Source organism: Prionailurus bengalensis, chromosome A1, assembly GCF_016509475.1.
Source record: "Prionailurus bengalensis isolate Pbe53 chromosome A1, Fcat_Pben_1.1_paternal_pri, whole genome shotgun sequence".
NCBI classification, from domain to species: domain Eukaryota; kingdom Metazoa; phylum Chordata; class Mammalia; order Carnivora; family Felidae; genus Prionailurus; species Prionailurus bengalensis.
In genome coordinates, this window is record NC_057343.1 from 82,864,309 (window position 1) to 82,879,694 (window position 15,386).

The window sequence follows — 15,386 nt, forward strand, 5'->3', positions numbered from 1 at the left end:
CAGTTAATGCTACCTACCTGAACCGGTGTTGCCGTGAAGGTGCATGTGTGCCGAGCTGCACTCAGGGCAGAGAGAGGTTGGCACGCCCGTGTGGTAAGCTGGCATTTGTGCAAAACAAGAGACTGTGCGTATGTGTTTACAGGCCCCAGGATATTCTCAGATCTGGTAACCGGGGCCTCTGGAGCCTCACCAGTTGACCAGGAGGCACAGCCGGGGCGAAGTGCTCGCTCCTCACACCCAGGAAAGGCTTGGATTTTATACCGCGTGCACTGCTTGCTTATTTAGAAAAACGAACCTCACTTGCTGCAAAGGGCAAGTTCAGTTGAAAAGGAGCAGAGCTCAGGCCGGGGCTGCAGCTCCTTAAGGTAATGGGGCTAGTCAAGGTCCCTGGAAAACCACAGCAGAGACTGAAGTTACCCAAACCCGCGGGGCTTTGAGGGGAACAGCAGGGAGGCAGACTTACTCTGAACGCAGGCTGCGAAAGCTGGGCTCTTGCTGTGCGGAGGCCCATGCCTACTGACGCAGTCTGTAAGACAGATGGAAAGCAGGTCAGTCATTCTTGTCACAGGTGACAGATGACAGGACAGACCTCAGAACTCGTGAGTCGTCTCTGAGCCACCTCTGGAAGAGGAGATTATTCACATTCCCTAGGTGCTCCAGCTTTTGTTATTAGAGATTTTAACGTTGGCAAGCAAGAAAAGGCCTCCCACAAAAAGGCTGAACTGTGTCCAAAGGTCTGTCTGTGGCCTCTCTAGTGGCATGAAGGACCAGGAACAGTCACTGGCTTTTCTGGCCACAGTCAGAGAGGTGAACCTTATTTCAAGTTGGTCTTCAACAGAACCCCTGTTGGACCCTGAATGTGGAAGTCATGATTTGAGTGTCCCCCTCCCCAAGCTGTCTGACAGGTTGGTTCACACGGGAGCTGGAGGAGGGGACCAGACACTGAAACTCAGGCAGAACGGGTGTTGAGCCACTCCTGGACCTTCAGTAGGTCCCTGGCGCTTGGTCATGCCCAGGAGGACTGGGGCCCAGGCGACCTGGAGGCAGCTCCCGGGACAGCTGGTCACCCTCTGTCCCTGGAAACAAATCCCAGACACCTAGGAGCGAGGCCTGCGGAGGCCAACAGGGAGCCCGGGAGCGGGCAGGTCCCCAGCTCTTCAGGGTCCACTATGGCACAGACCCAGAGAATACCGCTAAGAGGACATAAGGCCAACAGGAAATTCACCAAACTTAAGAAGGAACAGACCCTGGTGTAGGTCTGTCTCATAATGATGTACATCTTAGAAAAATCTTAGAATAGCATCAATTAAAGGAGTAGTTCAGGGAAAGTCCAGAGCCTCTTTCTGACGGTCCCTGGTCACTTGGCTGTCACGCGTCTTACTTTCTCTCCCAAGTACACTCGGGAGCTTTCCGGGGGCCACGCTGCCCAGTGACACCCCTGCTGGGCAGCCAGGAGCACCTGCCTGTCCGTTCCTCTTGTTCAAATTAAACCAAAACATCTCTTACTGGGCTCAGTTCTGTTAAAAAACACGGCAAATACCAACCACCATAGTCCACGGAGCAAAAGCTCTTCGGCATCTTCAGTAACTTCAGGAGTGCACACACCCCGAGACCAACAGGTCTGAGACTCACTAAATCAGCCACATTCCCAAACAGCAAGCTAGCGGAGTCAGAACAGAGAAGCGGTTTGCAAATAACGGCACTGGATCGTGGTTGACGTGGATCATGCTGCCGTGAAAGACACAGGCGCTGTGACCGCGTGTTCCAAGAGTCCCAAGCTCACCGTGTGAGTAAAGCAACCTCCCCAGGAGCACCTGCGGGACGGGCTGGCCCAGCTGACAGGTGACATGTCCACCTCTGTTCCTCTACAACTACAGAAGCAGCGATGCAAACTTACCTAAGTATCTTGGGTAAAAATAGTCCTGTGGAAAAAGAAAAAGAAGGGGCGACAGTTTACTGGCGTGGCCTGCACTCCCCACACAGTGCCCACAGCAGCTGGCAGAGGGCCTCGCCTTCCTCCCCAGTGGGCACAGACAGGCACCTGGGCAGGGCAGGTGCGTGAGGAAGGCAGGGAACTCTCCACAGCTGGCTCAGTGACAGCAGGGCAGAACCACCCAGAAAGCCACTTTACGCCTCAAGGACCATGGTGTGAGGAAGAAGAGGGAGGGTGCGGCCCAGGCTGCTGTCTCGGCCGCTGCAGAATGATGTCCGCCTGGACCTTCTGTAAGCGGCAACGGGGATGTCATTTAAGGGACCCAGTGTCTCACAGGAGGCGGAGGGCCGAGAGGAAGATTGTCTGGACCCTCGCTGACACCGGGCTCCTCCCAGAAGCATGCAGACCCCGCGGGGCCATCCACACGCAGGCGCTGACTTGTACCGACTGTGTTTGTACAAGGAACTGGTGCTGGGCGAGGTGTGGAGGGTGCAAGGGAAGCAAAGGTCCTTTCCGTCTGTGACCGTGAACTAAGAGCTCTGCACCATACCAGCTGTCTGCCAAATACTAGGACCACTTGCCCTGTCTTGGCCAGCAGCAGAGAGCAGCTGGAATTGTCCCCAGGGTCCTTGGCCCCACCCGTCCACCATCATCTCTCACTGAGGGTCAGTCACAGCGTGGCTTAGCCCTCGATGCTCCCCTGGACGAGACCAGGTTGCTACACAGCAGCACCCACCGAGGAGGGGTGCCCGCTACAGGTGCTGTGATTGTATGTCCTTCCATCTGACCCTCACAACCGCTCCAAGGTCTTTTCAATTAACCCCGTCATCAGAGAGGAGGAAACCGAGGCTCATGACGGGTTGTGGAGTTCAACCAAGGTAAGGAAGCCAGGTCGGGCTCCCGACAGCACACTGGGATCCAAAACCACGCTGAAAGGAGCTGGTGTGTCATCTGCAGTGATGGGTCCCCACAGTTAGCTGGCCTCACGCCATGGTCTGGCACCTCACCTGTCCCCTTCCCTCGCTGTTTACAACACTTTGCTAAGATACCCATCAGAAAGTCATGTTCTGATAAAGACATGGCTTAGACTCTTAACTCCTTTAAAAGAAAAGTAATGGTCAGAGCAAGTTTGTATTTCAGCTTGTATCACGGTTGTGAAGGTGACATTCAGGCAGGTGTGACAGGGGCCAGGTCTGGCAGGCAGAGCCACACAGCCAGGGCGGGGACAGCCCTCCCCACCAGCATCCCGAGGGCCCTGACGGCCTGGTTTCACTTCTCCGTGCTTTCAGTCATGGACTGGCCACTCCCAGACAGGAAAGGCAAGCGAGGCCAGGCGCACTCAGACGAAGCCCCCAGAGCTGAGGGCAAGCAGACAGGGACATCTGCCGGGTTTAGAGGGAGAGCAAAGGCCACAGACTTTGTCACAAAGGGAGGGGCTCTGGCTCTGAAAGAAAAGACTTAGGATGCACGATGTGTCCACTCACAAAACCAAGAATTAGACTACGAAGGAACTAAAGACACTGAGGATCTGTGAGCAGAGTTCCCAGTTGTCATAGATGTGGCACCTGCCACAGGAAAGCTATTCTGTATGGTCATAAATGTGGCACCTGCCACAAGAAAGCTGTTCTGTATGGTCATAAACTTGGCACTGCCACAGGAAAGCTGTTCTATATGTTATCCAGAAAGCTGTATTATATTTTTCAAAGCCCTATTACTAGCTATGTGTCATGTGTTTTAACAGCGATTGTACTGTTCTGGAAGAGCCTCACTGACCGAAAAGCCATGTGCCCTTCCCTTAAGTTAATCACACCCATGGGAATGTGGTTTCCAAAACCATTGGGCCATAAGCTGGTGACAATTTATCTTAATTTGTGTGCTTGATTTATTTGGGGTGAGAGGGGTGCTCATTTGGCTGGCAATCTAGGACAGAGATGATTAACCCCGAGTAACAGCAAAGCTAAGACAGATGCACCTAAAACCACTATGCGCTCTCCCAAGAGAAAGAGACATTTCTAATTGTCCTTCAACGTTCTGACCAAAGAGGAAGACCTATGGAAATCTCAGTGAATGAAGGGCACTGGACACAGAACAGAGAGCCGGCCCCACCTGCACCACAAGTTGGCCACACATAAACTGTGGCCTGAGGCTCAGGAGCTGGGCTGACTCCCATGAGCATCACCCTCCCAGTGATCCACGGAGCAGAGGCCACAGTTCAGATGGCCAGATTCAGAACCAGGGATCGGTTGCCTACAAACTTACCCTTTCTTTTTGACCACACAAGGAGGCGTGTGAGGGCCTGGCTGGGATCAGGAGCAGGGAATGGGCAGACCAGCCAGCAGGAGGCCAGGGCCACCCAGGTTGGAAATGAAGCCGTCTGTCACCTGGCAATCATTTTTCTCAGGAGTTTGCTTCTGCTTTACTTAAACAGCTAAAGATACAAAGAAGTGAGCAAAACTGCAGGCCACTAAACTGTGAGCTGAAGATCCCAGAGAGGAAGGTATATGCCTGATACCTGGCCTGGTGCTGACAATCCCTCAGAAGGCCCTCAGGAGCCATTGCTAAATGGGTGAATGAATGATAGATGAATGGATAGATGAATGGAAGAATGAGTAAATCGATGGGTGGTTGGATGGGTGGCTGGCTGGCTGGATGACGGATGGATGGATCAAAGGAAGAATGCATGGATGGCTGGGTGTATGAATGAATGAACAGGCAAACGTAGAGTCCTACAATTTTCACTGAGTTGTTGATTTTATTTATAACAAAGCTAAGCACACCGGGAGAAATACCTAATTCGGTGCTCTCAGCTTGTGTCTTCCAAAACTCAGAAATATCAGTACTATGTTTCCTCAAGCTTACAAACTGCCAATGCATTTTTGAACTTAGATCCTTAGATGAACTGCCATTTGCCAACCTCTTCTTCCACCATTCATTCCAAGGACCCTACTCTCTGAGGAGGCGATGAGACATGGTGCATGTGTGATTCAACAACTGAGTCGTCACTCCTACTAGTAGGGACTGCCTGTGAGTGAAGTGGCCCCGTGTGGAGCTCACACCCCACCTACGGGGAGCACCTGGTTCTGGGAGGATCAGTGTGCTGGTCTTGGCCAAGAGCCCACTGGCCACACACCCTCACGTAAATGGAATTGGGTGCTCCAACAAACCCAGCCTTCCCTGGGACGCATTCTCCCATGCTCCTGTTCCCTGCAGGTTTGTAAACACAGGAACCTGTGCCCAAAGCACCTTCAAGGCCTGAACCCAACGACAGGCTCGGTCCACTTGCATCTAACGTGAGGCCTAGCAGTTTGCTCTGAAACCACAGGACGATGTTTCTGTGAGACGGTCTCTTCCACGTCTGCTCCTTAATCGTGCCGTCACCCATCTGGCCCCTTTGCCAAGAAGGGGAGCACCAGAAAGGACAGCAAATAGGTGGCTGGTGAAATCCTCGACAAGTCCCATCTGCAGACAGAACCTCCCACCTGCCTCTGCCCCATGCTGACCACCGGAACCCTGGTCTGCCACACAGGGTCTGTGCCTCCAGAGTCTCCCATGTGGCAACAGTCAAGAGCATCAGGGAGTTGCCCACCCTCCCCGTGGGGCAAGGTTGCGTGTGGGCTGTCCACCTGCCACTCGCCCCTCTCCTACCGCGGGACAGTCAGTTCTGAAGTTGGAACTCCAGAAGCTGTGATCACGACGAGCTCCTTGCCCGGCAGCCTGCCCAGCCTGCTGAAATGCCCTCCAAGCACCCAGCCTGTGCACTTCTTCCCCGGGGCCTTCTGAGGCTTGGTGGGGTTCTTAGTGGTCTCTCTATAAACTTGACGCTCTGAGAGCAAATCTGCCTTCCAAAAATGGTCAAAAACCACACAAGCCTAGTGGGTTAAAATGCACATTAAGACAGAAACATCACCTGGGCTCACAGTGTGAACTGAGCACAGTTGCCCTCTTGTAGCTCATGAACAGGACCACATGCAGCTGGGAAGGTTCTAGAATTTGGCAACTGACACCTCGTACATGCCTTCATGTCCAAACTACTTTAACTCTTCGAGCTCCTCCCAGGCTGGCGCAGTCCCTGCAGGGACGGGGTAAGCCAGGGGGACCCAGACAGCTTCCGGCCCTGATGCTGCGGCTCACCTTCAGGGCAGTTGCCTTCTTCCTGCCCTCTGACGCATATGCAGGTTAATGGGAGGCTCACTGCCAGGAGGGCCGAGACACCAGCGTGTTAATGGACGTGGAAACTGCTTTGCAAACACATCAGCATCAGCAGTGCTAAGTCTTTTTGGCGTGGAGTACCCAGCACTTTGATCTAGTTCACACAACATAATAGGAGGCACACATCGCAGCATAACAAATGGTCGTTACTTTTCAAACAGGAAATTAAGAATTTCTTACTTCCTTTAATAAATAACTGCCCGAAATTTTGTTTCCAAAACTCCTTACGCTATTTGACAAAGTGGGCTGAGACTCAAGCGTCACAATAACTGCTTATTTACGTGATACAAATACAAGGTGTCTTCCTGAAAAGCAGTCCACAACACTGACTAATCCTTTAACCTTAATGTTGTCTTGCTAGCAAACTTGACTTCTAAGGGAAATACTGTCCAAGTCACATCAACTTGAATCATCATTACGGAGGCTTCTGCTTTGCGGTAGCTGGAGGAAGTCACAACAACGGTCTCACAGTTTTTACGACAGCTCCCGGAGAGATTCCCAGCTATCGACGGGCAAGCTTTGGCCCCTCAGCCTGCAGGGACCCTGACAGGTTCTCAGTCCCCCAGGCCAGCATCACTCAGTCTGTGCATGTTTTTCTAAGCGTGGTTCACACAAAATCCCTCTGTAGTCTTCCCAATTTCATCTCCTCTAAGATTCTCCAAACCAGGGGTCTGTTTAAGCACTCCATGAGACCAAAGGAAACACGGACACCCCCTACCTACCCCTGCCAGGCCCACAGGGCCTCCAGGTCAGCCCTGCAAGGAGGGGAGCAGGCCCCAGAAACACCCCCAAGGCCACAGCGCTCCCCTCCTTCCTGAGACGCTAATGTTCACGTGTGTGGTTAAAAATTCCTGTGGGGACAACACGCAGGTGCACAGATAAAAGCTGGGGACTGCAGCTCTGTGGATCTGTGCAGTGGGATTCCTGCAGCCGCACGCACCCCCACGCCCCCAGAACCAGCCCCTGGCGCCCAGCACATACCAGCGAGATAAGCACAGGGGCTGAGCCAGCCGAGTCCCGGGGAGTGGTGAGAGCCAGCTGGAAAGCTGGGTTCTCTGGGCCCTTTTCATAACCAGCTTTAGGATGAATCAGTGCCCATGTGCGTGTCACCACGTAGCAGGCTGTGTAGACACTTCTCACCTCCGAAGGTCAATCACTTCAGAGTTAACATGCTGACGTTGGAGGCTGGGACCTGAGTTTCCATCTGTGTCCTCCCAGTGAAGAGTGAACTTGGGCAAATCCCCACATAGATACCTGAGCCTCAGTTCACAAGCATCTGGAATAAGGGCTACCACGTCCTATGACCTTGTGACGAACACTACTGCAATGTTCTCGTCTGTTTCTGGCTTAGGGAAAGGAATTTTAAGTGCATTTTGATGCCCCTCCGGACATGCTACATCATGGCATGCACGTGAGGTGCACGTGAGATGTTCCATGCGTATCTGGCACAGGGTAAGCCTGGGGTGTGCGTGGGACAACCCAGAACCTGCATCTGAGGAATGCAGCCGCAGCAATCATTCGGGGCGGGCCCAAGGTGACTCTTCCATCACAAATGGCTGGTCTGCTACGAGACAGGGCAGGTGGGAAGCACCCTCTCCTACTCCCGGCCCCTGGCAACTGCCAATAGCAACCTGCCAACAGGATCTTCCGTTTCAATCTGAAGCATCGTACTATAGAGGCATGTGTCCAAACCAGTCACCCAGGCGGCTGCACCTGCAGCCACGTCATGCCAGTCCTGGAGGATGCCCCAGCACAGCCTCAGTGGCCCCCGGGTGGAAGCAGAGGCACGCCCCCAGGGGCTGGCTGATTCCAGCTGTGTGATTTTCATGGAGAGCAGTGTTTCAAGAAAAGCCCTGTGCAAACCAGGTCTGTGTGGCAGGTTTGGGGGATAGATGTGGAAAACTGTGTATTACCATGGGCACTGATACCAGAAATAAACAATTCTCAAATCTGACAAAAGAAGTCTGAGGAAACAAGTATGATAGTATGGGGTTCAAACTATCTCATTTGAACAACACATCTGTCATCGTGCGATCACTGGGAGCAGGCCGGATATTGTTCTGGAACTTCAAGTCCTCTTGAAAAGTTATTATAAAACTTCCAATGAACTGCACCCCATCAAGGTCCAAGTTCACAAGAACACGGCTCACAGTGGGGCCCCCGGACCAGCACTGCAGAGGCACAGAGCATTCCCGACGTCAGACACTAACCCCTGAGCCTCAACAGATGCTGCATCACAGAAACAGCCCCCAGTGCCAACCCACCGACCCCAGGGAAGAGGGGCATCGAGTGTGAAGACAGTGGGTCACCTGTCAGCATGACTGGAACACAGGGATAACCCGGGAAGTGTCTGGAAAATCCTGGCCCCAGCTACTTGGAATCTCAAGCAACGGGCCATAAGCATCAGAGTCTTAGAAGGCTGTTTTGCTTCTACAGCGTTTTCCAAAACGTCTTTAATTGGCTTTCGGCAGATGTTGGGCCCACTGGCAAGGACCAAGTGTCATCCACTGGGCCTGGTCTGTAGAGGCTGAACAGCACAGCTGAAGTGCCTGCAGACGCCCAGGAGAGAACCCAGTGTGGGACAGCCAAGTAGGGCCGGTCCTGCCTCAGCAGCACCCCTGCTCCAGGCCTTTCAGCTCAGCAGCAGCCACCTCAAGACAAAGCAGAACCAGCCCCACAACAGCGAATCCAGCCAGTGACCAGCTTCCCTGCGGCCCCTAGGGGCAAAAGCCCAAGAAGGAGAGGGTCCAGGAGGGGAGGCCACGGTCCGCAGGAGCTGCTTCCCTTGAGAACCCCAAGAAAGGAGATGGGCAGTGTGTGCGTGGGGCAGCGTATGCAGGCCACCTGCAAGGCAGCGGTGGGGTGGTGGTGGGGGCAGGTGGGCAGCCGGTGGCTGTCCTGGAGGTCACAGCCGGTATGTCACCTCCCCAGCCAGGGCACCCGCATTGCAGAGGCAAGTCGTGGCAGGGGTTGGGGGCAGTGGTGACCAGGTGCCCTCTTCCTCCCTCCCACCCTCCTGCTGGGGTCTTCGTGAGACCCCTTAGGCCTTAGGCTGGAAGGTAAGACTTTCATCTCTGTAGGAGTACCTGTCCCCAAGCTGTCCTGAAAGAAACAGGGATCTCAGGAAGACAGTGTCCTTGGAGGCCAGCAGCACTGCAGGGCTTTGAAGCTGACTGTACCCGTAAAACCCTCCACCAGCACCACCGGGCTCCCCCACATCCAAGAGACATGGAGGAGGTGGGAGGGGGAGACATGGAGAGAGATGGACAAGGGGGACACATGTGAGCTCAAGCACTGGCCGGCGGTCATGCACCTGTGACGTGAAGCCCTCCAGGTGCGCTGCTGGCCGTGCTGCGAATACTGTCTGCCCTCGAATTTAACGAAGTGCTGGGTCAAGGCCAGGGCCTGGAGTGTCTTTCCTAGCACCAGGTTGTGGCTGCCAAGAGCGGGTTCCCAAGAGGGGAGGGCTCCCAGGAGCTGGGAGGCAGGTAGGGTGGGGCTGGCTAAGTCTTTTGTCCAGAACCCTTTCCGGAAGCGAAGGCCGATTACTGAGACAGCCTCCGGCGTCTGGAACCCGCCAGCCTTAAAGGATTTAAGTAGAAGGTGACTCTGCTGGGCTGCCCAGCGGTGAGCTTAGGAGAATCCCAGCACAGAAGGGGTCTTATGAATGGGAAGCGATACTGAGGACAAGCAAGGAGAGGGCGAGCCAGCGGGGAGCGTAGCATGTGAGAGGAAACAGATAGGGAGGGAATCAACTGTTCCTGAGCCCTGCAGAGGAACGTTAGCCCTGGCAACAATGGGGAGCCTGGGACACTCCCCAGGGGCCTGAGGCGTGAGGGGGAGGACTGTCTGCTCCCAGGAGGGAAGCAGGAGGGTGACCAGGATGTCAGGAAGCCCCCCACCCCAGGCCCCCTTCCTTTCCAGCACAGGTGTGTGATAAGGCTGGAATCAGGAAGGAACCATTGTGCTAGCAGCTACCTGCTGTGAAGGTCACTTCCCTTCCCAAGAGAAAGACAGCCTAGTCAGGAACAATCCGGATCAGGCAGGAACAGCCCACCCAGCTAGCAGTCAGCACTCCAGCACAAGCCTCCAAACACCAGAAAGTACATCTGCAGGCCAGAGCTGGCCCTCCAGGTGCTCAAGCCCGCCCAACCTGGGGGGCAAGGCCCAGCTCCTGCACGCCCTCCCTGGGGCTTGCTCACTAGTGCGCCGCCAGAACCACAGGATCAGAACCAGAGGGCAGTGGTGCCTTCTCTGCCAGCAGGCCAGAGCAGGACCAGGTGGCTGTGTATGCCTGCCACTGAGCCCGACCCTGAGGACAGGGTGGCCCCTTCCAGAGTGCCCCCATGGTGGTGAGGATGACTCCTAACCCTAGCCTGGCTCCTCCCAGCATGCCACAAGCCAACGGCCAAACAGTCTTCACTAGGGTCTACACAAGATGCAAGGTACAGGTTCAGGTGAAGGGTTTGCAACCCAGCTGACCTTGAGGGACGACCCCGAAGTAGCTGGTGTAACCTGGGAAACTGGCAAATGAAGAGAAGGATGTAGTTACTATTGCCGCCAGGGACTGGCGAGGAGGACAGGATCCTGGAAAACCACGGACTGCTTTCCTATGAAAGAAGTTCACAAGTCTCTGCTGTAGGGATGAGGACCTCTGGAGGCTGGGACAGCCATGACCTCCCTTGCAGGAATGCGCCCAGAGAGCACTGGCTGAGTTAAAATCATGGGTCCTGAGCAAACACACTTTTCCTTCTCTTGCCTTTGTGTCAGACGTTTATAAATAAAGTTACGATTAAAACATAAAAGCAATTAAAATCGGCGAGGGGATTAATGCTCTGGGAAGAAGGATACTGTGGCTAACACACAGTGTGTCCAGGCAGCAAGGAAAAGCCAGGTCAGGCCCTGTCGTTCTGGGCAAGCACAGCCGGGAGTGGTCCCGGGGGTGGACAGTAGCTTCAACTCTTCTCACCTGTGAGCCCCCTCCCAGGGTCTCTGTACAAGGTCTGGGGGCTGGGGAGCCCCACTGCACCTGTCACACAGTCCTGCAACCGGGCAGGGACCTGCTGGCCAGGCACATGGCCCTGTTGCTAGGCCTTCAGAAATCCTCTGCAGGGGATGACTCATTGGGCCACCAGGTTCGTCATTAAAGAAACCGGAAAACAGGCCAGAAAAGGCCAGCAGTGCTGCCCTTACAGGAAGATTGAACCGGTGCTGCTATTGACGTGGAAAGCAACGGCCCTGGAGAAAACAACCTTCTCAGGCCCACCCCACGGCAGCAACTCGCACAAGAATTGCTGGGGGCCGGCCATCTCCTCAAAGCTCGCTTCACAACGGCCTGGAAAGGGTTGTCAGGTCAAATGATGAGAAATACCAGGGAAGACAAAGCCTCTGTGGGCCCCACAGAGCTATCCATTTATTGCACACAGTGTTTATTTTATCCCAGAATTCTTTAGAAGAAACATTCCGGTAGAACCAAAAACGTCTGTGAAGTCACCCTGACCTCATGGTATAAAGCCCATCCGATTTGCACACTGGCACTCTCCAAGGGCATCTGCCCCAGGACCGATACACACGCAGGGTCCCGTGAGTCCCCTCCCGGGGAGGGCAGAGCTCCTGCACAGATGCTGAGTCCACACGGGCTGTTCCCTGCTGTTGGCTGCCTGCCGCCCCACACCCCCCAAGGACGTTATTAATAGAGTCACGTCCTGAGCCAGCACAGCCAGGCTCCCAAAGTCACCAGCAGCTTGTAAAGAGCACCTTGCTGAAGGAGGCCTCCACAGGGCACCCTGGCGGGGGGGGGCCCCCTGACCCCAGCCCTCCTGCCCACCCCTCCCACAGATGTCCTGGTCCTATTTCCGTTTTGGCTTTCGGGACCTGCTGTGGCAAGCGATCCCAGAGGCCACGTCTTTCATTTCCTCTTTCAGGCACACAGTCCATACCCCTTGGTGAAGATCTAGGGGCTGTGGGCAGCCCACGCCTCACTTCCGGTCCATCTAAGGGGGGAGGCAGGAAGCCCTTTAGGCTTTTACCCACTGTATTCCTCTTACATCTTAAACACTGAGGAGGTGTTGCCTATTGCACATTTCCCTGAAGGCGGCTGCCTTCAGAGGCCTGCTGACCAAGGTAATGGGGTCTCAAGAGGACCCATTCACGCACCTGCTTACAGCTGTGGGAGCACCTGGGGTCACCAGGAGAGATGGGGCCCAAAAGGTGTGCAGGTGCCTTGACGGTGGGACCCAGGGCCCCCCGCCCCCCCCCGCCCCCCCTCCCCCCCAGCACTCCTGACTGGGAGACCTGACTACAGCCCCGGCACCCCTAACACCAAGGCTGTCTGCGCAGCGGGGAAGGGGCGTCCCCGTGAGGCTCCCCAGCAGCGCGCACGGAGGATGTTCCCAGACCCCAGCAGCGGGACTGCGCGCGCTCACCGTCTCGGGGTCGTTCTCGAACACCTCCCGGGCCTCCTCCTGGCTGCACAGCTCCTCAATGCATTCCCTCTCCAGGTGGCCCTGCTTGGCCTCCTCGAAGACCTGGTAGGCGCGTCGCTGCCGGGGCCGCAGGAACTGCGCCGCCTCTCGCGCCCGCAGCATCACAGCTGCCCGGACGCGGGCGGGAGGACGACGCCGGGAGAGAGCGGGGACGGAACGGGGACACGCCGTCAACCCCGCCCCGCACGCGCCGTCCTCTCGGCCGCCAGCCCCCCAGGGACGCGGCTGCGGCGTGCGGGGCCCGGGGGCGCGGGGAGCAGACGCCCGGGGCGTGGGGGGAGAGCGGGGGCGCGGGGAGCAGGCGCCCGCAGGGAGGGGGGGCTCTGGGGAGGGGCCCGGGGGTCCGGCCCGGTACTCACTGTGCGCGGACTCGGAGGCCAGCAGGAGCACAAGCAGCGCGGTGCCCAGGGCGGCGGCGAGCGCGGGCGCCGGCGGCATGGCGGGGCCGGGCCGGGGCGAGCGAGGGGCGAGGGCCGGGGACGGCGACCGGGCCGGGAGCGCGCGCTCTCAGAGCGCCCGGGAGGCCGTGGCGAGCCGCGGGCGCCGCGGGGCGGTGGCTCCGCTCATCCCGTGCAGGCGGCTCTGAAGGTCACATCCCGGCGACGGCGGCGGCGGCGGCGGCGGCGGCGGCGGCGGCGGCGGCACCTCGGCGCTCGCGGCCGGGGCCGGGGCGGGGCGCGCGGGCAGGACCCGGCTCGGGGCCGCGCGGGGGCGGGGCGCGCGTGTTCCCAGCACCCACCCCCCGCCCCCCCGCCGGCTCCCAGCACCACCCCCCGCGCCTTCCAGCACCCCCACCCCACCCCGCCCCGCCAGCTCCCAGCACCCGCCCACCCAACCCACGCCGGCTTCCAGCACCCCACCTCCCCCCACCCCAGCCCCGCGGAGATCAAAGACCCCGGGGAGACCCGTCTCCCCACCCGGACGACGTGGCCACTTAGAGCCGCGGGTGCGTCCAGGAGGAGATTCAAGTCGATGGCCGAGCCTGACCCGGTCGCGGGTAAAAGGAAGCAGCAAACAGCCAGGTGCCAGGTGACCAGGTGCCGCCTGACCGCTCACCAGACTGAACCCTCGTCCCGCCCCACCACCGCCACCCGCACCCCAAATCTACCGCACCCTTTTTGGATTCCCCATTCCCGAGCACATTTTCTCAAGACTTAAAACCCCCGAAGAAAGGATAAACTGAGGCCAGACCAAATCCCAGCGAGGTCCAGGGAGCGAGAGGAGATTATTTCTTTTTGTAACCTCTGTCTTCCATAATGATGAATGACATTGAGGTTTCCCAGTAAATACTCAGGCTGAAAGCAACATTGTGCTTCTTCTCAGAGACCAAGACTTTCTGTCTCTCTCTCCGGAGTATTTCGCAAATTCAGGGGCCAAAAACACACAAACAAACAAAACCAACACGAAGCGGAGGGCTCCCCCAGGGGACTGAAGCGGCAGCGAGGCTGGCAGGGGCCTGAACACAGCCCCCCCAACCCCCACCCCGCGTGGTGGGTCACTGTGGTCGTCGTGCCGCGGGCTCTAGGCCCGAGTCCTGACCTCAGATTCCCCTGGCCTGCTGTAGTGGGAGAATGAAGCGTTGATGCTGGTCGATCCCCTGAGGTCGTGGTTTGAAGGTGGGGTTAATGAGCATTAACACGTTAAAGTCGGGGGAATGAACACTGGTGAGAAAGCTCTTCAAAGGGAATGCACGATTTAATAGGTAAGTCCTCTGCACCTGTGATCTGCAGTTGAGCTGCTCTCCCACCTCAGCCAGCAATGGATGAAAGCAGCCTGGATGCCTTGGGCTTGGAAAGAGCATTTACTACATTAATTTTCCTGCTTGTTGTTCTTAAGGAGAACCTGTTTCAAGAACCTGGGTGGGGCAGTAAATTCTTCAGTGTGTATTTACACAGATCCTTAATTAATTAATCGTGCGTCTCTTATTTCCTAGGATTCTGAACCAGGTGGCCCGTGGATGCATTTCAGGAAGTATGCAAACTCCTACACATTGTTTGCAGTGGCTTTCTTCTTTCCTATTTGTGTGTTTGGCCAAGAGAGTTTATAGAGTTCGTGGGACTCTCAGAGTTGGATCCCAGTAAGAGTGAGTGTCAGGGCCTCTTCATGTCCTTCTGGGAGGGTCCGTGCTGAGTATGGGCTCAGTGCTTCAGGTGACCAGGCGTTAGCATGATCCCAACTGGAAGGAGGCTTTCAGGCCCCCTGACCTGTCAGCCTGGACCTCAAGCCCCTCGCTGCTTTTCCCGGTTTATCCTTTCTGTTGACTTGGTATCACAATAACCCCAACAGCACCCATTATGAAGAGACTTGCTTTAATAAAATGCATTCACACACACTTGCTCACCTGAATAACTGTAGAATACAGGAAGCAAATATAGGGAGCGAGGGAGTGTGTCTGACCCAAGCTAACCCCAAGACCAATGCAGAAACTTTGCTTTAAGGCAGAGAAAGAAAATGGATAAGCAACAACTTGGATAATGCTTTCTGAAATTGGGGAGAGTCGTCAGGCACTGTGCTATACACCTCGAAGTAACCACGATTAAGTAGCTCATTTTTACAAGGGGCAGGTTAGACCTAGTGCCGTGGACACCTCGTATGGACTGTCAGCCAGGTTGTAGTCAGGGGCTTGTCTTGCCAAGGCCAAGTGGGATGAAAGTGTGGGGCTTAGGGTCAAAGTGCGGGTGTCAGAAATGAGGTGTTGGTGGGGAGAGAAAAATTCTGCATTTCCTTCCACCATCTCTTCTGTGGGTGATGATTTCAAG

At 56.1% G+C, this 15,386-nt stretch overlaps 1 protein-coding gene across 2 annotated transcripts in view; it reads right to left on the reverse strand.

Annotated features, from left to right (window-relative positions):
* The window catches only part of GAS6 (growth arrest specific 6), a 33,518-nt gene extending 20,194 nt beyond the window's left edge, over positions 1 to 13,324 (reverse strand). Inside the window, exons 1-4 of one of the 2 annotated variants that reach the window (XM_043583629.1) lie at positions 12,987 to 13,324; positions 12,568 to 12,734; positions 1,898 to 1,922; positions 464 to 526 (exon numbers count right to left, since the gene is read on the reverse strand). In XM_043583629.1, the coding sequence (XP_043439564.1) occupies positions 464 to 526; positions 1,898 to 1,922; positions 12,568 to 12,734; positions 12,987 to 13,065 (334 nt within the window). In that variant the 5' untranslated portion in view covers positions 13,066 to 13,324. The remainder of the gene's footprint in view (positions 1 to 463; positions 527 to 1,897; positions 1,923 to 12,567; positions 12,735 to 12,986) is intronic. The other variant, XM_043583620.1, reaches the window with a different exon arrangement.
* Between the last annotated feature and the right edge of the window lie 2,062 nt (positions 13,325 to 15,386).